Source organism: Sinohyriopsis cumingii, chromosome 3 (assembly GCF_028554795.1).
Source record: "Sinohyriopsis cumingii isolate HCF-2022 chromosome 3, ASM2855479v2, whole genome shotgun sequence".
In the NCBI taxonomy this organism is placed as follows: domain Eukaryota; kingdom Metazoa; phylum Mollusca; class Bivalvia; order Unionida; family Unionidae; genus Sinohyriopsis; species Sinohyriopsis cumingii.
In genome coordinates this window covers 3,929,870-3,954,910 of record NC_142963.1, presented here as the reverse complement: position 1 = coordinate 3,954,910, position 25,041 = coordinate 3,929,870, and the positions used below count along the sequence as shown (strand labels likewise).

Here is a 25,041-nt window from a genome sequence, read left to right as displayed (position 1 = left end):
CTAAAAGCTGTTGGAAATCTTTAACCGCCAAATTCGTGCAGGGTAAATTTACGGACTAGAGGGAAGAAGACTCAAATACTTGGAAATCAGCCCGCCTAGCAGAAATCAGCAGCCTTCTTTCTTCACCACAACAAAGGAATCCAGACTACCAGCCTGCCTAGCAGCCACTTTGGAAACACCACCTCATAGTATTTAACTGATAAATACAAGGTAGGAAAATTGCAAAGCTTTCGAGCAACAAAAACTCTGTGCTGTTTTAAAAAAACTTTAATACTTTCTCTATATCTATTAATCACCACATTCAATTTGCTGCCCATTTTCTTAAACAGGTTCTAGGAATCATGCTAGAAATACCTGGATTGAATCCGCACACGATATAGCACAAATAACGATGTGCAATTTTCAATCAAAGAAAATAAATAATGACAAATTATTCTTTCTCTTACTTTCTAAAAAAAATCTAACATTCTCTAGCTGTTAGCACCGATCCATAAAACAGGCATTAGGAACCATACTAGTATACACCTGGACAGAATCCTTAAATTATACGAGCACTTGTAATACTGTGAGATTCTCTGTTACAAGGATAAAACAACAGCACTCTCTTTTCTCTACTATAACCAAACTCACAAAAAACTAATACTATGGCATCACAAAACCTGACTAAACAAGCTATCCATGATAGAAACACAAGAAATTACAGAGAAAGTAAATTACGAAGGAATATGGCCAGATTCAATTCAAAAAACCAAACTGCAACCACCACTCTGATTAAAAAAGGAATATTTAAATTAACGCCAGACTCAAAACAGATCCACGCTACTGAACTATCCTTTACGTCCTCAACCCCTGATTTTGAACCAATTCGAGAACAGGCAAAAAAACTTGACCCTACATCTCCAATACAATTCAATCTATTTGACAAATCAATGGGAGAAGAAGTACTGGAAACGACATTAGCAATGGAAAGCCACGATAGACACACAAATGAATCTTTACTTAGAACACCAACCCCCAACTTCCTAACCTTGGCACAATCCCCCAGAAAACTACCTCTCACCATTCCAATTGAAACCAAAACATCAGGGGCGGGAAGCTATAGCAGGAAAACACAGCTGGATAACAGGCAGGCAAACAAAGGCAACCTGACCATAACGCCTACGGGCACAACTACAGTCAATACCATAATCCGACCACAAGCTGTGCAAACAAATATCACAATAGCCAAAGCCCGGGACCATCAAAACCACTAACGGAAGACGACTTACTATATAGTCAAACCACCACAGTTAACAGAAACAACAAAGATATAAACCCCACCCCCAATAAAAAAACAAACATCAAAAGGGAATATTTAGGAAAAGGAAAAGGTCCCTTAAAACAAAACACAAAAACTAACAATAAGAAAACACTATCAAAAACAGCAAATGAAAACTCAAATCAGACAAACAAAATTAATTTAAACAAGCCGTTATCAACCCCAAAACCCCAAACAAAAGAACCAAGCAAACTAGAAAAAACCACCTATCCCCCAATTAACTGCCCAAAACAAACAAATCAGAAAAATCAGGCACCAAAAACAGAATACCACCCAAGTGAATTAACAATTTACATCAAAAGCAGAAACCCCAGATTTATTAACATGACAACCAACAGTATTGTAGGAGCCCTTCAAAGGAACCACTCAGGTCAGGGCAATTCAAAATAAGAAGACCAAACACAGACTACATAATAGTGCACTGCAGCACTCAAAAGCAAATGGCTAAATACCTGGAAATCAATAATATCAACACTATACCAGTCCAAGTAGAAAAACACCATAAAATCACAAAACCCACTCAAATTAATACTCAAATTCTAAATCTCAGACAAGAAACAAACACAAAAAACTCAAATCAAATAACCAGTCCAAATCGGAAGAAATCAGAACCACAACAATTTTTAAAGCAGTCCTAAAATTAACCAGAAATTTACAAAAACTCAATAACGACCAAATAACAACTCAAATCAAGGAAGGTGGAACCACAATAATTAGAGCATTTAAATTAAGAAATCACCAGGGACACAATACCAACACAGCAGTAACAGAATCAAACTTGCCTATCTCAACAGTAATAAAATTAAAACCCACAGGAATCAGATACAAACTGGAAGCCTACATCAACAAAACCAGGCTGTGTAGCAACTGCCAACACTGGGGCCACTATGGTTCCAAATGCAAACACCAAACTGTATGTAAACAATGTGGGGGAACCACAGAGGGCAATGTAGAAGGATAACCCCAAAATGTACCAATTGTAAAGGTAAACACCTCCCCCACACCCCCAACTGCCCCTATGCTATTAGGGAAGACAAAATTATCCAACTAATGAACACAAAAAACATGCATTACCAAATAGCCAAACAGGAAATACTCTTAAACAAACCACAACAAACTAAAAACACCATCACAACAACAAATCCAAAACCAGATAGTCCAAAAATTCTTACCAGATCTAACACTCCAAACCCACCCTCCCCACAAAGGTCAATTATCATTAACACCCCTCAAACAAAAGAACAAATAACTATGATAAAAAAACAAACTAGACACACTAGAAAATAGGATCAAACAATTAGATACCACATTACAACTAATATTGGAAAAAGTAGGACTCACACCTATACAGCAACATAAGTTAATAAATAACCAACACAAACATGAACAGTACAACCAATAGAAATCTAACAATATGGCAATGGAATGCAAGAGGACTGTCAGGCAATATAGACGAGTTAAAACTTAAATTACAAAACTTAACAATAAAACCTGACATAATCTGCATTCAAGAAACTAAAATTACCAACAAAATCAGGGCCCTACCAAAAATTCAGGGTTACGCCCCAGGGTACTTCCAAAATCGAATCAAAGGACAAGGAGGGGGGCTAGCAACCTTTATTATAAATAACATACCAAATACCCATACCATCAAAAGCAGAAACAAATCAGTCAGTGGAAATACAATCATTAATAATAAACACAGGAATAGAAAATATCCAAATCTTTACCTTATACGATCCAGGAGGCAGTACCAAGGACTTGAACCTAGATACATATTGACAAATTAATGACAACAAACGAGTAGACCGAGTAGTCATATGCGGAGATTTCAATGCACATAACGTGCTATGGGATAGTGATCGAACAGACAAAAGAGGCAGGTTGGTCGAAGCTTGGACAGCTGAATCCAACCTGACCATCTTAAACAATGGTACCAGAACACGTTTAAGTCCTGAAAATGGTACCCTAACCGCCATTGATCTAACCATATGCACCCCAACAATAGCACAGGTGGCAGAATGGAGACTGGATCAAACTGATGCCATAGGCGGTGACCACTTTCCATTGATAACCACCCTGCAAATGACTACCCAGTACAACTCACAACAAAACCATCCCAAATGGAAACATGAAAAAGCTGATTGGGAAATGTATAAAACTTTACTTAGCGCAATAGATTACAAGGACAAAGAAAATGAAAATCTAAACATATACTATGACAATCTGATTAATACCATCAATCTAGCTGCAACAACTAGCATACCCAAATCTAGTGGCCACCCGAACAAACAACCAGTCCCGTGGTGGAACGAACTATGCAAACAAACACGTAAAGATAAGAAAAAAGCTCTCAATAAATTTAGACGAACAGGTAACTCTTTGGATTTCACCAAGTACAAAACCAAAAAACAAGAACTCAAAAAAATTATAAAACAAGCCAAAGAAACCACTTGGCAAAAATACTGCAAAAGTATTAACATCAAAACCAGCACCAAACAGGTCTGGGATAAATTCGGGGCAATTAGAGGAAAAACATCAAATAGCATCCCAAGAATCCCAGGAGCTAACACAAACAAAGATAAAGATGAAACACTAACTAAGCATGTTGCTGAAATGAGTAGTAACAAAAACCACACCAACTCATTCCAACAACACAGAAACAAGGTAGAAAGAATCCATAGCAAACTATTTACTGACATTGGCAACAAAGATTCCAACCTTAATAAAGATATCACAATTGCCGAATGGGATAAAGCACTAAGCACCAAAAAAGAAACTTCTCCTGGAGAGGATAAAATAGGATACATTATGTACAAAAACATACCAAATAACATCAAACAAATAATAATAAAATTTTTAAATAAAACATGGACAACTGGTAATCTACCCATTAAATGGAAAACTGCTATAGTTATCCCTATCCTGAAACCAAATAAGGACCCTCACAATGTCAGCTCATACAGACCTATCTCTTTAACAAACAACATATGCAAAATTATGGAAACCATATTAACTAATCGATTGAAATGCCACCTATAGCAAAATAAATTAATATCCGAAAACCAATGCGGATTTAGAAACAAACGATCCACTATGGATCAACTCATAAGACTAGAAACAGTGATCAAACTAGCCTTAAACTCAAAAAGGAAAGCAGATAGGAACCTAATAGCGGTATTTATAGACTTAGAAAAAGCATTCGACCTAGTTACCAAAGGTTTACTAGCCAAATTAATTCACTATGGAATTACAGGTCAAATGTTCAACTTGATCGAAAACTTCCTAACGGACCGCAAAATAAGAGCCAGAGTTGAAGACACACTCTGAAATACACTCCCTAGAAAATGGAACTCCACAAGGCAGTGTACTCAGTCCCACTTTATTCAACCTAATGATCAACGATCTAGATAAAAACCTGGCAACCACACAAATTGAAATTTCGCAATTCGCAGACGACAGCAGAATATGGAAAGCTGGAATCCCTAACAGTCAAAAAACCATCAAAAATATACAAGACAGTCTCAATAAGATAGGAAAATGGGCTGACAAATGGGGGTTCAAACTATCACAGGACAAAACTGAAGCTATCATTTTCTCACCCACATACAAAAGAAACAAACCACGACCAACATTTACTATAAACAACCAAGAAATAAAATGTCAAATTCAAGAAATTTTTGGGTATGTATTTCGACGAACATCTGAATTGGGGACAACATATACAAGAAGTAGTTAAGAGATGCAATAAGGACCTAAATCTCATACAAAGCCTTAAAGGAATGAACTGGGGGTCCAATCAGGAAACAGTGTTAGCATTATATAGGGCATTGATAAGATCTAAACTTGATTACGGGTGCCAAGTATACAACCTAGCACCAATAAACCATGTTAAAAAATTAGAACAATACAAAGAAAAGCCCTAATTACAATCACTGGGGCACTACCATCAATATCGTTAGTAGAGCTCCAGGTACTAACAGGAGAACTTCCACTCTATCTCAGAAGACAGGAACTAATATTGAGATATGCAGCCAGATTACAAACTCAATCCAGTACACACCCCACACTACTAGCAATTGAGAAATGTAATACCGTATTTTCCGGCGTATAAGTCGATACTTTTTGACTTGAAAGTTCGGTCTTCGTCTTATACTCCGAATTGACTTATATATGGATTACAGTATCCGGTATGCTATTGACATTGCTCTATAATCGGCATAATTGAAAACAGGTCACATAGTAATTTAACATGAATTTGTACTTCTATGTCAATAAATTGTCATAAACTAATATGACTGCGTTTATATTTGTAAGTTTTGTCATTATTTATTTTGCATTCTGTGTGTTTTTTCTTATTTCTCAAACATAAAATAAAAGAAAACAATTTACCGTACCGGTAAAAACTTCACCGGGCCGCATAGCACACTTATGGTCTATACTCTATAGTGTACTGTACTAATTCAAAGCATATTGTTTGTTCCTAAAAAAAAGATATGAAATAACTCGTCCATTAATATTTGATTTTCCAGTATAATGTTGGACACACGTGAGCAATTACCGGCATAGCTTTCTGATTGATCCAATTGATCCTACAAAGGGATGTAATCCATATTAACTCGAGCGTTCTATGATTATTTATAAAATAATGTAGATCATGCATTCTACTGAATCCCCCAAATCATATGTTTCTATTTGTATTTGACAAAGTTTCTCAAATAAATTAGGTTTAAACTACACTAAAATCAGGTATATAGATGGACTACCAGTACTCATAGATCATCAGTGATCCATGATTTTTAGTTTCGCAATTCAGTTTAAAGCAAATTGTAATGTCAACACTTCACCTATATTCATTCTTAACCAGCTGATGATTCGGTGTCTCTCTTTGATTATACCGGTTGTTGATAAATTGGTCTTTGGTTTCTAACAACAATCAAAGCCAGTTGCCGCAATTGTTTAGACCTTGATACTGGCTTTAGCTACCGATACTAGTTACCATATTGCCGGTACCCCATTGTTCTTTATCATCAATCCGCATCAATTACGCTACCCGTTTTTAATATCAATGGGATTAAGTACAACAGGAAATGATGCCCACTCCCTTCTCTAGATGTAAATAATGAATTTAGCCATGGGCGTTGTTTTCATTGCTATAGTACGGGCACATTTTAATGAGTTCGGTATATTTTGATCAATCTTTTCAGTCATAATCATTCATATAAATATCCCTGTACAAATCATACAACTTATTTCACAATGCCTCCCGTCAAATCACGCAAGTCTTACACAGCGGCTTTTAAGCTGGAAGTTGTAAAGTTCGCTGAAGAGAAAGGTGGGAATATGGCTGCTCACAGGAAATATGGTGTAAGTGAAAAATGTGTCCGGGATTGGCGTAAAGCTAAGGTTGCATTATGCGCTACAAAAAACACCAAAGAAAGCAAATCGTGGCTGCAAAGCAAGATGGATTAATATTGAGGATAAATTAGAAGAATATGTTTTGACATAACGTGCCGCGTGTCGTGGAATGAACTCTGTTGATCTCAGACTCAAGGCAAATGAAATCGCAACTGAATTAGGAATTGAAAGTTTTAGTGGAAGTGTGTCATGGTGTTATAGGTTCATGCAAAGAAGGGGACTTAGTATAAGACAACGCACTACTATGGCACAGACACTACCAGTAGACTTTCTGGAAAAATTGAACAATTTCCGTGAGTATGTCCAAGACAAGATTAAGATTGACAATTTTGAAATGTCTAACGTGATAAACATGGATGAAGTGCCGTTAACATTTGACAGTCCAATGAACAGAACAGTTGAGCTTAAAGGATCTAAGACTGTTACTATTAGGACAACAGGTCATGAGAAGTCAAACTTCACTGTAGTTCTCTCATGTAGTGCCGATGGTGGAAAGTTGCCCCCAATGCTGATTTTTAAAAGAAAAACTATGCCAAAGGAGAAATTCCCCAGTGGAATAATGATTGAAGTAAATCCAAAAGGATGGATGGACAATATCATGATGGGGAAGTGGTTAGATAAATGTTTCGCACATCGAGTTGGTGGATTTTTCCAAACTAAGAAGTCTCTCCTCATTATGGATTCTATGCGTGCACACATCATGCCGAGACAAAGTTGAAGATTAAAACCAAGAACACATCGTTAGGCATCATCCCAAGTGGTATGACAAAGTTATTACAACCACTAGACATTTCCGTTAATCGATGTTTCAAGGCTGACCTTCGGAAGTTGTGGGAACATTGGATGACGGCAGGCGACCACAGCTTCACAAACACAGGATGTATGCGGCGCGCTACATATTGCCAGGTTGCGCATTGGGTTAAGGATGCATGGGACAGGGTTCCTGAATTGGCTATTGTGAATGGCTTTGCTAAAGCAGAAATTGTGAGCAGGATAGAGAAGCCAGATGAGGATGATGAGCACGTAATACCTAAACTAAATATACAAGATGGTCACCGATTACCAGACCACTGTTCGATCTATACAGCAGAATTCTGGGCAATTTTAAAAGCACTAGAATGGGTGAAAAAAAACAACCCACCCCTAACAGTAATAATAAGCGACTCGCTAAGCGTCCTTACAACCATCCTAAATAACAACACCAACTATAGAGAAAACGTTCTAAATCAAACTAACCTAATACTCAAAAAACTGAAAAGCAATAAACAACAAATAGAATTCCTATGGATACCATCCCACATAAACATATTAGGAAACAATCTAGCAGATGAATTAGCTAAACAAAAGCTAAGCGATCTAAACCACGTACCACTGGCATACATTGTTAGTGAAATATACAGTCTAACAACAATCACGATAAACCAAAAATGGCAGGAATAGTGGAACAATAACAAGAAAGGTAGAAAACTATATAACACACTAAATGAAACCATTAGAAATAGAAAACCACCTTTACTTAAAGGAAAAGATCAAAAAGTAATAAACAGAATCTACATTGGAAAAACCAAGTTGGCTAACAGCTATGGAAAACACATAGGACCAAAACCTCATAACCCAATTGTTTCTACTGTCGGGTGTCAGAAGATCTGCACCATATTTTCAACATATGCAATAGATCAAAGAAAGAAAGGGAACAATTCAAAATTGAACAAAACAAAATAGGATCGCCGAATACATACCCAGAATTCCTAAATAGCTCTAACCCCAATCTAAATATCACTTACAACAACATCAAAACCTACCTTAAAAAAACTGAATTATATACAAAAATTAAATGACATTTTTAATTAAATATAAATATCAAATATAGAGTAATAGCGAAAACCCAGATTAGTTACCTTGCACATCTCTAGAACTACGAGATCCGAGTACAATTGACAAGGACAACTGAACTGGAACTAGCTAAATACAAATAGATTCTAAATAAATAACATGCTAGAAGTATAAACAACTTAGAAAATCCCAAAATTAAAAATTGTCTTTCTTTTTTAACAAATCTAGGTTAAACAAACAAATTAATAAATAGCGAATAAAACCAGATAAACTTCCTTGAACATCTCTAGCCCCAAGAGATCCGAGAACAATCGCCAAGGAATGCTATCTGGACCTAGCTATATTAAACCAAATAGTTTCATTTTTCACTAGGGCAAACAATAAAGAAAGTATTCCACTGACTGATAAAACTATCCAAATACCAAATGTAAATTAAAAAACTCAAACTTTAAATCTAACTAGTCCAATAACCAGGAAGAAATATGCGGGGGTGGGAAGGGTGGTGGTGGTGGTGAAATTAACAACCTGTTCTCTACTTCTCCTACAATACCACTCTTCTGTAACATCCTAATTAACAGCTAAAACTCTACCTTCTATACCTAGGTGACAGTTACAACAAACCTAGACCTAACCATACAATCCCAAAATAGAACGCATAAGGTGGTCGCAAGTCTTGATGGGACACCCGCAACAGGACCCCAAATTAATACATATAAGGTAGTCAAAAAGCCCAATGACTATCAGGCCCAGCGGCACAAGGCTGCAACCAGGAAAATAGGACCCAAAATAACACATTAAGATGGAAAAAACACCAACTCCATCCAGGGCCAGCAGCACAAGGCTGCAAAACCAACTGATTAAACTGCTGTCACCTAGAAACTAACATCGACCTCAATAGGCTCTATCTCTCTTAAAACAAAACAGCACAGAGTTTTATTATATCAAATTCAAAGAAGGAAATTAGAACCAAAAATATCCTGGATCGGAAGAGCACTACTGACCTGTGGCAAGACACCACCACCCGAGCCTAACCACTTTCACCCTTTACCACGGACAGACACCAAAACCCATACGTGCAGTGCACGAATCATAAATTAAACAAAAAGCGAACTTAGATCAGGTCCAATCTCACTAGTCGCAAATCAATGCGAATGAATACTGAGTGCGTGCTGGGTCCAATCCCACTCAACAGAGGCCTTACAATCAGATCGATATGTACACAAATAGTACCTCGACCTGACAGCCCAATCAATAAGTGTTCTGTGAATACATACAAGCCTGGAGGAAGTGGCACCATTCCTTCCCCTAGGAGTAATCAAAAAGCTGCCTCTGGCACCATAAACCAGTGGTACATGCTCGATGCGAGCGCACACCACTATAATTCAACACAAGAACAACCTCAATCATGAGGGCATTTACACTGATAATCCAGCTGACATCTCAAATATTTTTAACAACTTTTTTGTTCAAATTGCTGAAAAACTTAAAGAACCCAGAACTTCATCTGATCATCTGGAACTCAAACATTTTTGTGCTAAAAAACTACCAAACAATATAAAGTTTGATATTCCTGAAATGAGTCCTGAATTTGTGTTGAATTATATAACAAAAATGGATGATTGTAAAGCTACAGGACTTGATATGATTGGACCAAGGCTACTAAAGGTAGCTGCACCTGCAATTGTAGATAGTATAGCTTTCATTTGCAATGAAAGTATTAGGTCTAATAAATTTCCACAAACATGGAAAACTGCCAAGGTTATACCACTGCATAAAGCAGGAACAAAAGATGATGTAAATAACTAGAGACCCATCTCTATCATTCCTTGTCTATCCAAATTACTAGAAAAACATGTACATGATTCTCTTCTCAACTATTTAAACACTTATAATCTTATTCATGATAATCAGTCTGGCTTTTGCCAGAATCACTCCTGTGAAACTGCACTTGTATCTTTGATTGAAAAATGGCTGAAAGCATTAGATCAAGGAGAAATGGTAGGCACTATTATGGTTGATTTTCGTAAAGCTTTTGATCTTGTAGACCATGAAATTTTGCTTGAAAAACTAAAAATCTATCAATGCAGTGAAAACTCCCTATACTGGTTTACCTCTTACTTAACCGATAGAGTGCAAAAAGTATCTTTAAATGGTCAACTTTCTGAAAGTAAAAATTTTAGTTGTGGAGTACCACAAGACTCTATCCTTAGGCCTCTCTTATTCATACTATTTATCAATGGTTTACCTCTTAAGATTGGAACTTCAATTTCTTCCACTGACATTTACGCGGATGATACTACACTGTCTGTGATTGGTAAAACCAAAACAGTACTTGAAAATAACTTACAAGATGCTCTAAACAGACTTCAAGTATGGTGCAAGGAAAACTGTATGATCATAAATACAGAAAAAACGAGAGCCCTACTAGTTACAACACAACAAAAACGAGCAAGGCTAGATAGCGACAAACTCCAGGTTCTATTCGACAATGTGAGGTTCAATATGACCCATCAAGATAAAATTCTTGGTGTATTCGTGGATAACAATCTTGCTTGGTCTATTCACATTAAACATATTTCAAAAAAGGTTAACTCTTATCTTTGGCTACTGAGGAAAATCAAAACATACATTCCTCTTCAGTATAGGGTCATCTTTTATAAAAGTTATATTCAGCCATATCTGGACTACTGTAATGTAATTTGGGGTAATATCTCTAATTCAAACATAACAACACTTTTAAGACTCCAAAAGAGGGCTTGCCATTTAATTCTAGATCAAAGTATAGACAATTTTCAGGATGCAATGAATAATATAAAGATTTTAACAATACATGAAAAAATATTTCTTAGAAAGGCCAAATTGATGTATAAAGTATCCAGAAAAGACATTCCTGTCTATCGAAGCAATATCTTTCACCAAAGAGATGCTGATGGCACTCCAAATTTAAGGTCCATAAGAAAAAATGACAAGGCAAAGAAGGAATTGTTTAAAAAAAGTTTTCAATATACTGGTCCACTGGTATGGAACAACATTCCCAGTGACATAAGGCAGGCTCCTAGCAATTCATCTTTTCACAATCAATGTCTTAAATGGATGAAATCTTTAGAAAATTGAACAGTTCTAGTACAAAAAATACCGCCTGCTTTTCTGTAATTTTACATCATTTTCATAGCTGTTTTGATTGATGTACCATAATGGTATCCACTTGGTTTTATAATTGTCACCTAACCAGACCTTGTGCTACCTGTAAACAAACAGGACACAACATGTGGAAATGTCCACAAAAAACGAATCAACCAGGCACAAGTGACACACATACAACACCTACATACGCACAAGCTGTGCAGAGAAAAAAACAAACACTCAAGAAGGAACAGACACAGAAGATTACATACAGACAGAATCAGAGGAGGAGGAAATGGAGACCACTCCCCTACTTGGAAACAGAACACCATCCACCTCGCCAGCAACCTCACCTATACATACAGATAGATACTCTAGAAAACACACAAACCTTCACAAATTCAACAATTAACACAATGGAACTTGAAGAAACTTTACCCAAACAACTAGTGCATGACATAACACAGACTACATCAACTGTAGAAACAAAATATGCAGAACCAAGCTTAGCAACACCTGCTAAAAAAAAGCAAGAAGAAAAGAAAAGCCAACACTCCTAGAGCAAACTTGTCTAAGAAAAAACAACTTAACACCCTAAATAAGGGTAAGCTTAGTACCAAGATTATTAAAAACATCTTCCAGGATTTATCAATCCAACCGTTAACTTCACTGGAATCTCAACTTCTATGTGAACATAATATAGTGACTCAAACATCAGCTATCACTATGACCCAAACACAAAAAGAACTGGGACTAGAAAAAACAGAAGGTGTCAAAACAACTCAAAGGGTGCACAAAAACCTATCAATACAACCTATAACTTCTACCATAATCCATCCACAAATGGAAACAACAAACACACAAAACGAAAACAACAACAACAACAATCCCCAAATTGGAAGTACACCAGTAACAAAACAAGACACTACCAAGGAAAAAGAAAAACAAAAATTCCAAACACTATCTACCAGCCCCAAGAAAAATAAAATGGATACTCAAAATCCCAAAACTCAAAACTTAAACACAACCAACAAGAACAAACCAAGACAAATAGTAATATGTATCCTATCCTACAACTAATTATTTTACAACACCTCCAAACAAAAAATGAAGAAATCAGTTTTCAACTTAATATCTATCAATACAAATGGTTTAGATACAACTAAAGCTAATCAAATTATCAAAATTGCAGCAAAATATGATTTTACATGTTTACAAGAAATTCGCCACTTATCCAATAAAACTATTAAATATATAGAAGACCAACTGGATGCTCTTTTCATAACAAACATCAATAGAAAAGAAATCTACTCGGGAGTAGGAATAATAATGAATAAAAAAATGGGTATCTTCACAATGGAAAAAAAATGGATACACCAATTATTTGTGCAGGAAGATTATTACATCTAACTATAAATAATCAACACATAATTAATATCTATGCACCTGCAAAAAAACATCAAAAACTAGAATTTTACAATAACCTTACTGAATATCTCAAACCAATAGGAATAGAAAATACATTAATAATAGGAGACTTCAACAATGTAACAGATGAAAATGACAAAACCAATGGTTTAACTCAACATGACAAAAGATTCCAAAAACACATGAAAGATTTTATCTCAATTCATGATTTAATTGATACATATAGACATAAATATCCAAATAAAAAAGAATATGCATATAACTTTAGAAATACAAATTCAAGTTCTAGAATTGATAGGGCCTATATTAATAAAAAATTTTTTATTAACGTGATAGTAAAATACTAGATAACAAAGACCACAACATGATAGAAATCACAGTTGAAGTAGGAAAACCAAATAAATGGGGAAATGGTACATGGAAAATGAACAATTCCATACTAGAACCGCCAAAGTATCAACAAGAAATTGAAAATATGTTAGATTTAGACTATCAATTCTCATATTACCTATGGGAAAAAAATCGAAAAAGATATAACCAATACTACAAAAAAATATGGAAAAATGATTCAACAAAAGAATAAATTGATAGGAGATGAATGTAAGAAAATAACAGGACATAGATTCATCCCCAATAGAAATAGAAACCACACAAAAAACATTACAGAAAATAGAAGATTACAAAACACAAGGTAACAAAATAAGAGCAGGCAAATATGATGCCTACATAAAACAGGGAAAAACATCTACGCTTAAGAAGAACTTAGGAAAGCTACTGAAAGGAACATTACAGAACTGAAAAATAATGATCAAATTATTCATGGAAAAAAACCTATCTAGTATTATATACATGAATATTAAAAAAATCTTTATAAATCCCAAAACATAAATGAGGAAAAAATCAAACAATACTTAGAAAAAATAAATTTACCTAAAATAAATGAAGAAACCAAAAAACATGTGATGCTCTTATTGATGAACAAGAAATTATACAAGCCACTGAACAGCTTAATATAAATAAATCGCCCGGATCCGATGGAATAACGGCGGAATTCTATAAAAAATTCAAAATTCAATTAACTCCAATTTTAAAAAATGTATATAATACAGTGATGAAATGACATCTACTGTGAGAGAGGGAATTATCACTTTAATCTACAAAAATAAAGCAAAACATAATGAAATTCAAAATTGGAGACCAATATCTTTATTAAACATTGATTACAAAATTATGAGTAAAATACTGGCCAACAGAGTTAAAGATAGTATGGAAGAAATAATCACCACCAAACCTGTGGCGGAACAAAACAGAAAGATTCTAAATAACACCTTATCGATTAAAACAATACTAGATTATATTGAAGACAGAAATACAGGTGGAGCCCTTATCTTGATTGATCACGAAAAGGCTTTTGATAGAATAGAAATTAATTATATAATAAATGTACTCAAAAAATATGGTTTTGGAGAAGATTTTATTTAATTGGATCCAAATACTTTATAATATAAGCTCACAGGTACAAACAAGTGGGGCAAAAACAAAACCATTTAAAATTAATAGATCTGTAAGACAGGGATGTCCCATTTCTATGTTACTTTATGTACTTGGCATTGAAATATTGCTAAAAGCTATACAACAAGACCAAAATATTCATGGCATTAACATACCAAATATGACTGAACAATGTAAAACCTTTCAACATGCTGAAAATTGCAGTAATATAATAACTACTAAATCATCTTATACATGTCTGATTAATTAATACAAAAATTTTAGTGAAGCTTCTGATCTCAAATAAACGATAACAAAACAGAAATACTTTTAATAAGCCAGTGGAAGGATAATCCACAAAGACTTCCAACTGCACAAATTAGACATCGGGTAAAAGCATTTGGTGTGACGTTTGGAAAAGATAGTAAGATGATACATCTTTTACAAATAAAGCAAACTCAAGAAAAACACAAACATATGGACTGATAGAAATTTAAATTTCACTCATAAAATACAAATAGCAAAAACATGTATACAACTCTATATGGTACCTTTTCGACAATATAGAGTTTGAAAAATTATATTTAGATAAAGTCGAATCAATTATTCTAAAATTTCTTTGGAAAAGGATACACAAATTATCTAAAAAAAACACTACAAAAAGGATATGAACAAGGTGGGCAAGATCTACCAAATCTAATCAATAAACAACAAGCTAATATAATCTCAAGATTGAACATGTTAGATCCCCAACCATTATTTTATTGGCAGGGCCTATATATATACTGGTTCAGAAAACAAATAAAACCACAACAAAATAGAAATTTTAATTTTTCTATTAAACCACCACCTAGATGTACATATAAAATTAATATGACAATTAGGAAATTTAAAGACCATGCAAATATGTGGCAAATATTTGAAAAACCATTAACTCTTTACCTTCTGCTAATGCATATATGCGACCATAAAAATAGCCTTGTAACCCCAGAGACACATATACAAGCTGCTAATAATACTCTGTCTGTCCCGGCTGGCACATACATGCATTTCCAGCCAAGGGTTGGGAAACCCCAGATATGCAATTACACGTTTTATGTTAAAGCTTTGTATTGGATGAAATTACAATCATCCATTCATTTTTAAAATACTTAGCCAATGAAATTAGTCATTACATAAAATGATGAACGTATTCTATTAGTAGTTTTACAGCGTATAAGCAGGAAATTCTATTGAAAACGAGGTCAACTGTGGAAGTAAAACAGAATGGCAACATTCATGTATTCCAATGACGACTGATGGTAGTTTTGACGGATTTGAAAGTGATGATATTGCAAATGATATTGATTTTAATCAGATTCAAGATGAAGGATCAAACATTAGTGTGAGTCTGGGTACGACACCTGACATTTCAGATTTATCTGAATCCGAGGATGAAATGCACGACGATCAAATCTGGTCGGAACACTTGAGACCGGTAACAGTGGACAGATTTACAGAAGTTTCAGGGCCAACCTTTACTTTAGAAAAAAATGCAAGGGAGATAGATTTCTTTTTACGTTTTTTTTTCCGGAAGAAATGTTCCAGTTACTGGTAGATGAAACAAACAAGTACGCCGGAAAACAAATTGAAGAGAAGCCTGATCCCAAGTGGTCACCTACTTCGGTAGAAGAAATGAAGGCATTTCTTAGAATACATGTCGTTTTTAGTATTATGCAAATTCCTGAATACAAGATCGCTTGGAACACTGGAAACTTTTATGGAGTACCAGGTATTCCAGATGTAATGACAAGAGAATGATTCGAAAAGCTGTCAAAACATTTTCATGTGAATGACGTGGCAGTACATGCAATGACCTGGGGCCCACCAAAACAAACACATCAAGATGATTTGGAGGAGCCAAGAAAAAGAGCTGCTATTAGTTTTAAACTGTCGTGGCTAAAAGAACTCGTCGAAACTGAGACTGGATTCAAAAACACCTAAATGTGTTCAGCTTGGAAATATTTTTACGTTCAATGAAGTCAACGGAGTTGTTTGCAAGATGTGCGAGGAAGCCAAGTCTTCTTGTGAACTTGTGGTTGGAAAGATCAGGGATCTTTGGAAAATGGATTATTTAAAAAGACATCTTGATCAAAAAGTTCACTTGGAATCGGTGTCAAAATTGAAAAGGATGAAGGCTGGTAGTGGAATCAACAATTTGCGTATCGAAACAACCAGCGGTCGGCAGACAAGAATGGAATTCAACGAACGTCACAGAAGCATAGGTAAGCAAGTAAAGATTTTGATAGACAATGTTATTCTGGCAATTTCAATGAATTCATCAATGTTGTCTGTGCAAGAAATTCACGATAATTTGGCAAAGTATGTTAAAATTCCAGAGAGTTGGCAGAGTAAAAATTGCGCTTTTGAATTTGTCGAGTGTATTGATGCTGTTGTTAGAGAAGCCATCATGGGAGAAATTCATGATTCTCAATTTCATACATTGATTGTGGATGAGAGTACAGACATATCAGTCACTAAAATGCTGATTATCTATATCAAGTATCGTCCAAATGCAGCAAAGCGCCATCGAACATATTTTGCTGGTATTGTTAAATTGACAGCATGTGACAGTAGAACTATATATGAAGCAATCAAGAAGTTTTATGCAGACAACCAACTTGATGTTCAGAAAATGGTGATGTTTACATCAGTAATGTTAGGTAAGAGCAATGGTGTTGCTGCTCTTCTTCGTGCAGAGGTGCCACATTTGACAGTGCAGCACTGCATTGCACATAGTAAAGATCTGGGCATTGATTATGCATGGAAGAATCTAACTTTGATAAAAGACATTGAATTATTGTTAAGAACTGTTTACACTACTTTCAGTAGGTCAAGTGTTAAAAAAGCCGAATTCGAAGAATTATGCAATGTTGCAGACCATGATGCCATCTCATTTCGACCACTTAATGAAGTGTGGTGGATGTCTATATATTTTGCTGTAAAAGCCTTATCGAGAAATTATATGGTGTTAATTGATTATTTTACAAAACAAGTTGATGAGGATAATGATCCTATCGCAAAACAGTTTGAAAAAGTTGAAAGATCCTCAAGTTCATGCTGCTGTGATGGTTTTGAATAATGTTCTAGCTGAGTTATGTTGTGTTTTCTAACGCAGCTGCATAACTACACTTGAAGCAGTTCAGTTTGCAAAGGCAAAGATTAGTAAAGTGCAGCTTCAGTATTTAGCACAAAACGTAAATTGGAGTGACGAAGTGGTAGAGTTGCTTTCAAAGAATCAATTTGTTGATGTTGATACAGCTGCAATTCTTAGATTTATTCAGCGAGTTTGCATTTATTTGCAAGAGAGATTCCCTGAAGAAGAAGTAGAGGAATGGGTTGCATTCGATACACAAGCAATTGAAGTACAAACAGACTTTCAATTTGGAAATCAAGAGCTATTGAAATTGTGTGCCAAGTACAATCATTTTTTGACAAAAATGGCGATGATACAAAGAATATGTTGATCAAGGAATATAATGAGTTCAAATTTATATTAAATGAAAAAATAAAATCTGGGACATTAGAAACATTCTTAGATGTAGTTAGCTATGGATTGGCAGAAGATAAGTTTTCAAACCTTGCAACATTGCTTGATATCTGTGGCACGTTTCACGACAATATCAAGACAAAACCCCACAAAAGACTGGAAGCAGATCATATGTACATGTTGATGAGGATACAGTTTTACTGAACAAGTGGACAGAACATTGGTCTGGTCCAAGCTGTTTATCTTTTTTGGAAAAGTGATAAAAACAGACGACAAAAAAAGGAGTGACATTATTATAAAGTCTGTTGCTTTCTATCAGTACACTAGGCCTAATATGAATAAAAACAATCTTGACTTTTGTTTAAACTTTCAAAGTATTTTAAACTACTACTTTATTTAATTTTTTATTAAAATAAGTTCAAGTTTTCTAGAAATGGCATAATACTTTTAGTTTAATTTAATAATTATCAGTGATGTCAGCTCTACTACTACTAGTCTACTACTGCTACTACTCCCCCTACTACTACTACTACCATCTGTTTAAAGTCTATCTGTAGGACTGTAAAGGTTATCTTGGTTAGACCCGGGGGGGGGGGGGGACTCCCGGGGGTCACGACTCATGACCCCTCACCCACTTTGATGCACCCTGCCTGAGGATACAATTTCCATATAAAAAATTGCTCAGTAGGTTTTGCAGTCTGCTCAGTGGCCTTTGCTCAGCGCTCACTAGTGTACATGCCTTTGAGGGAATTGTTAAATAGTTAAGTAAAAAATACAATGAGGTTATAATGTCCTGAACATCTAACTGGGTCGATTATAGATAGTCTTCATGTCCTCCAGTCCAGTAATTGGGTTTCTTATTAAAGGCATACTGATATAATTTTGCTTGGCCATTTCTGAAACTCCATCCTTAGTGAAGTGACATAGGGGATCCTTTCTATGATGCAAGTCTGCGAGGGATCACACCAATAAACAGCAGAGCCAAATGGCACAGAAAGATAAGTGGGGGATAAAAGACAATATTTTTGTTTCAAAAGATGTTTTGATGACAGAAAAGAAGATACTTCAGATATCTGCATCAGCAGTCAGACAACATGCATAGGTATGTTTTCAATGTTATGATATTTGATAGAACTGATTTAATATTATCTTTTAATTTTATAGTTCTATTTTCAGTTGACTTTTTTAATCTTATATAATGTAATTTCCATAAACAAAATTGACATCAAACTGGTTAATTCTAAACTAGTAAATAAATTTCTTTTAAAGATGGATGGGTATTTTATATTAGATTTTCCAAGTCATACTTATTTTTTGTTTTCAATTTATACAGTAGATGTGATTAGCTCTATCAGTCGTGTATGTAAAATGTGTTGGCTTTAACTGAGCTGCAGACTGTGCTTAAGCGTAAGAATGGTCTTATAGATATCAGTAAATATTCTTTCAAGGCATTTTATATATGAATTTGTTGTATTGTGACTAGTACCACAATAAGAACCCAAACAGACCTTGTCTAAAAGGCAATAACAGCATTAGGCTGGGTAATAAGAGTTGGAAGATATTCTCCATTTGGTCATTATGAAAGATACACAGTTGCAAGTCTGGTCTTAAAGAAGTCTAATCTTGAACATTGTGCTATTCTTTGAAGATCTAATGTTAAATACTTTGACCATATATTTATTCATATTGGAAACATTTGATGAGAATTAAGTGAAAAAGAACCTCTACAATATATGCTATGAATATTGGACACTGGTAGGAAGAATACAAAAGGCACAATTTTGTATATATTGGATAACTGATTATAAAAGTCCTTACTTCAGTATAAAGGATCCGTGTCAGTGTCACCTTACACCTCTTCCTCGATAACTCGTGCATAACAAGGTATACAAAAATATACTGCACTATAAGAGACCTCCAAATATTGAAAAAATCGCTTTGATATCAAGAAAACGAGGGGGGGGGAGAGTGGCATTAGGGAACTGCTATTTATTGACTTAATCCTCATTTTACAATCATGTCGATAAAATATTTATAATAACGTGCTTTTTCTAATGATGTTGTATGTTATTCTGTTTAAATAACATTTATTTCAAAATGTCCAACATATGAAAGATCGTTCCAACTGGTTTCAACAACCTATCACGTGTATGTGTAACAAATCTATGTATTACGTCACTGTTTTTTTGTTTTCTTGATGAGTCCCATTCTCATAGTGGTGTTTAATATTATCCTTTCCAATAATCAGTCCACTGAGCAGGGAACTAGACTAACTGTTGATACCACCAAACAAGATTCTTTTTCCCCCAAAACTTGCGACATTTATTTCCTGAGACAATCGTCTACATTGTAACTCAGTTTTTGTATTGCTCAATTAGCACAAAATTGATGTCATGAATGAATTAATTGGAATTAATAATGAAACTTCTTCATCCTTGAGGATATCTCTTAGTGTCAGTTCAAGAATGCCTACAATGGTCCGTATCTGTGAAATCCAACTCTTTATTTTACGAAGTATTCATTTCGCTTGGCTGCCTTGTCATCTTTGATCACAGTTATGAAAGAGTCGGTTAATTTAAGGTAGTTTATGTTACATACACAATAACATTTATAAGTGTTTGATTGCTCAAATGAAGTTAGTTCACCTGATATATGACCAGGGCTGCTTGATTTTAAGTTTCTAGGGTTTTTATGCCTTTTAACTTTTTCTTTTATTCCACCTCCTTTATTTAAAAGACATAATTAACATGATAATACAAAGGAAACCAGCTTTTAATTCAGTGCAACAATACAAGAAATACTTCCGGAAGAAAGTTATCAAAACACAGTCGGCACTTAATTAGGTTTTCAGAAAAATGCTCGCGGACATAGCTGTTACGGTAGATTGACGGATTTTACGTTTAATTACAAGAGGACACATTGCATTTATGACGATTACACTAAAAAGGAAATAAAAGATAGAATGAGAACACAAATTTCAATTGAGAAAAAAATTATTTAATTTGTATTTATTTATTAAAGTACTGTCTCCACTCAGTGAGTGACATTTTCATTGATCAAAATTTCCTTACATATCGTTAAACGTGTTGTGCTAGGAATGTCGTATGGAAAGAAAATTAAAAATATTGAAGGACCTATTTTTAAATTTGATAATTCATAGTGTTTATTAAAATTTCTAGGTCCTATCTACCATTTTCAATGATAAAATGAGCAATACATCAAAGTTTCCGTTACCAATATGAATCATGATTTGTTTTAAGTTCAACAAAGGGATCAATTTTTGGGGCATTTTCTGGTTTATAAAATGGATCCATCCCTGACCCCGTGTTATAAGCGGGTTTGCAAGTTATCTGGGCACGAGTTATCAAGGGAGCGGTGTACTTTGTTAGCTTAATTCCAACTTATTATTAAGCTCATATTTTTGCAAATAAATGTTAGTCATTATTCGGCATGATTCTGACTAACTTCATTAAATTCCAATTCAATACAAATCAATAATGCCTAACATTTATCCCCATGATATGTATCTTTACAGAGGTTTATTCATTCATGTAGTACAGGGGTGGGCAAATTGCGGCCAGCAGGCCACGTGCGGCCCGCCAAGACATTCAGAAAAACCCGCCTTGAACTGGGATTTGCTTCCTGTGCGCGACCGAAAAGTCGTCTCGTGTTTTCCATTAGGGCGGCTACGTCAATGCGCGTGCGCAGGCCGTGTAGATACGCACTTTTCCAGTTGGTCTGTTTCATTTCAATTTTGTCTTTGCAACAGTAAAATCTATAAATTTCCAAATTAAGTGGGGCCATGAACCCTCCGAAAAAGCATAAAATTGGTGATGAATCCCTTGTGTCTAATGAAGAATGGACACACAAATATTTCTTTGGTAATACAGGCAATAAAGCAGTGTGTTTACTGTGTCATGAAACGATTGCCGCATTTAAGGAGTACAATCTCAAACGACACCACGAAACAAAACATAACGAATTTGGCTGCAAACTTTCCGAGGAAGAACGCAAGAAAAAAGCTGCAGAGTGTGTTACAAAGCTGAAGAAGCAACAAACATTATTTACAAAGCAATCAGCACTTCAGGATAGTGCTACAGAGGCCAGTTTCATCATAGCCTACAACCTTGCTAAACGCAACAAACCTTTTTCGGATGGCAAGTTTGTTAAGCAGCATATGGTAGATTGTGCAAGCGTATTGTATCCTGATGTGAGAAGCAAATCTGAAAACGTTTCATTGTCAAGGACTATAGTGCGCCGCATTGACTCAATCAGTGACGAACTCACAGAACAGCTGAAGACTGCGAGCAAAGATTTTGTTTGGTTTTACTTTGGCACTGGATGAGAACACGGATAACGAAGACACTGTGCAGTTACTTATTTTTATCCGTGGAATTAATGAAAATTTTGTCATCACAGAGGAATTACATGGCCTGGAATCAATGAAAAGTACAACCACTGGTCAGGACTTGTTTGAGTGTGCTGTAAATTGTGTGGAGAAAAGTGGCTTGTCATGGAATAGAATGGCAAGCATTATAACAGATGGGGCCAGAGCTTTTACTGGAAAAAATGTGGGTATGGTTAAGCTTTTAAAAAAAAAGTTACAAGCACAAGACACAGACAGTGATGTCTTGTCATTTCATTGCATTTTGCATCAGGAAAGCCTTTGTAAAGCTGCACTGAACTTAAAGCATGTGGTAGAACCTGTTGTAAGTGTGGTGAACACAATCAGAGCAAGGGCACTCAACCATCGACAGTTCAAATCACTGCTTGAGGATATGAAGGCAGAGTATGAAGATGTAATTTACCACAACAGTGTGAGGTGGTTGAGCCTGGGCAAAGTGATAAAAAGAGTCTGGGTTTTGCAGAATGAAATCCTCTTATTTCTGGACATGAAGGGGATTTCTTGTGATTTTGTGACCAAAATGGGATGTGAGTGGAGATATGAGATGATGTTTGCAGCTGATGTATTTGAGAAATTGAATGAACTGAATGTGACATTGCAGGGAAAGTGGTTGTTTGCACATGAAATGTGGAAGCATGTAAATCATTCAAAGTAAAACTAGGTCTATTTGCATGGCAAGCAGGTAAGGGCAAGTTTTGTCATTTCCCTTTATTAGGAAAACAGAAAGTGCCTGAAAGTGTTTCCGCTAAGATTAGGGATCATTTGCAGAGTTTGGAGGATGAGGTCACAAGAAGATATCAGGACTTCAAGAAAATTAAGCCTGAATTTAATTTGCTGTCTTATCCTATCACTGCTGATATTGATACAGCACCTGAGGAGCTGCAGCTTGAACTAATTGACATGCAGTCAGATCACACAGTGAAATAAATGTTTAATGCTGTGACATTAGTTGACTTTTACAAATCTTTGTCTGCTGACAAATTCCCAGGTGTGAAGAATTTTGCTGGGAAAATGTTCTCTACATTTGGATCTACATATATTTGTGAGCAAAGTTTTTCTTGCATGAAGATCAACAAGAGTAAATATAGATGCTCTCTGACAGACATAAACTTGCAGGCAGTGATGAGAATCTCAACAAGCAACTTCATTCCTGATTTCAAAAAAATTGTAAAAAAGTGTGATAGGGTACACTTGCCTCATTAAACTGATTCTATAATTAAATGTGCTAGCAGCTAGAAAGCTAGAGGATATGAAATTAGCACAATAAATAATTTGAATAAAACTACCACTATTGTTTAATTTTTATTTATTGATTTTTATGATACAATTTATACTTTTTCTGAAACGAAATGCAATGTTAACTAATGAATACAATCATTTTAAACGGTGCGGCCCTCCGCTAACCTCCGCTCCCACAAAGTGGCCCCCAAGCCAAAACAATTGCCCACCCCTGATGTAGTGGGTCTATGAGCCTTTTATCTTTAGGACATTTGTGACTGAAAATTCAACATTCATATGCTTTAAAGTGTATGTTTCTCAAGATAATATCCATAATTATTTCATCTTCACAGATTTTATGTAGTTGGTTTTTAGATTAGAAGTAACAATTTTTTTCTCTTTCTGTCTTTGACTGCAGGAAGGAAAAGGATCAGAAGGCACAGACCAAGAGTTAGCTCTTGTTGAATACACCTACAAATTTATGTATCTGGACATTTTTCCAGGCAAAAACACTTTATATTTTGTAAAGAACCAATAGCGAAAGTGCAAAAAGAAAAATTGGCATACAGCACCAGTAAAATGTCAATGAAGCTTGATAGAAAAGACAAACAGATACAGCTTATCTAGTGTGTAAATTGTTTGGACATGTCACTAAAGATATAATTTCAATAAAAAATATTAACCATGAAGTGCTGGAAACTAGAATAAGAAATTATTTAAAATAAGTCTAACAATCTTGGCACTCTGGCACAAAACTGCAAAACTGATATCAATCATATGACAAAAGTAAATTGCTGTATGATCAGTGCGATTTATTTTCCTTTTGAGACAGGTTTGATTCTTTCAAGACATCACTGTTTTGACAACATTTACAAACTTTTTCAATCTTTAATGCTAAAATATGAAAATTATAATAAAAATCTATATGAAGTATTTTGTACTATTTTGTGAAGACAGTATATGCACACTTGTTATTGTTTGCTTCTTTACAAAGATATGATTGTGCTATTATAACCACTAGGGCTGTTCGATTTAAACAAACATGGTATCCAGGGAAGGTAGTTTTTAAAAAATATATGCCAGGGTACTTTGATTGCAATGAGTTCACATTAAAATGATATGAAAATTCTAAATTGCATCTATGGGTGAGTACCTCACTTTAAAAGTGCCATCCCTTTGTCCCATGTATGTTTTAACACATTAACCCCTGGAGCTTTTTGTCATTTTTGCCTAAAAATCGAGTAGGAAACACATTTTGAAAGCTATTTGTGAATAATC

The 25,041-nt window shown here is 35.1% G+C and overlaps 1 protein-coding gene and 1 long non-coding RNA gene across 2 annotated transcripts in view; one reads left to right on the top strand and one right to left on the bottom strand.

The window, feature by feature from the left end:
• LOC149802394 (uncharacterized) overlaps positions 1 to 25,041 on the bottom strand; it is a 177,193-nt gene that overhangs the window by 135,741 nt on the left and 16,411 nt on the right. The gene's annotated exons all lie outside the window — the stretch shown is intronic.
• Positions 22,664 to 23,200, top strand: LOC149802395 (general transcription factor II-I repeat domain-containing protein 2-like). The gene has a single exon (XM_089951506.1). The coding sequence runs from the start codon at positions 22,664 to 22,666 to the stop codon at positions 23,198 to 23,200; it is 537 nt and encodes a 178-aa protein (XP_089807632.1).

Excerpts from the sequence above, each read along its gene's own strand:
- LOC149802395 (XM_089951506.1), top strand. The coding sequence starts at position 22,664 with ATGGCAAGCATTATAACAGATGGGGCCAGAGCTTTTACTGGAAAAAAT.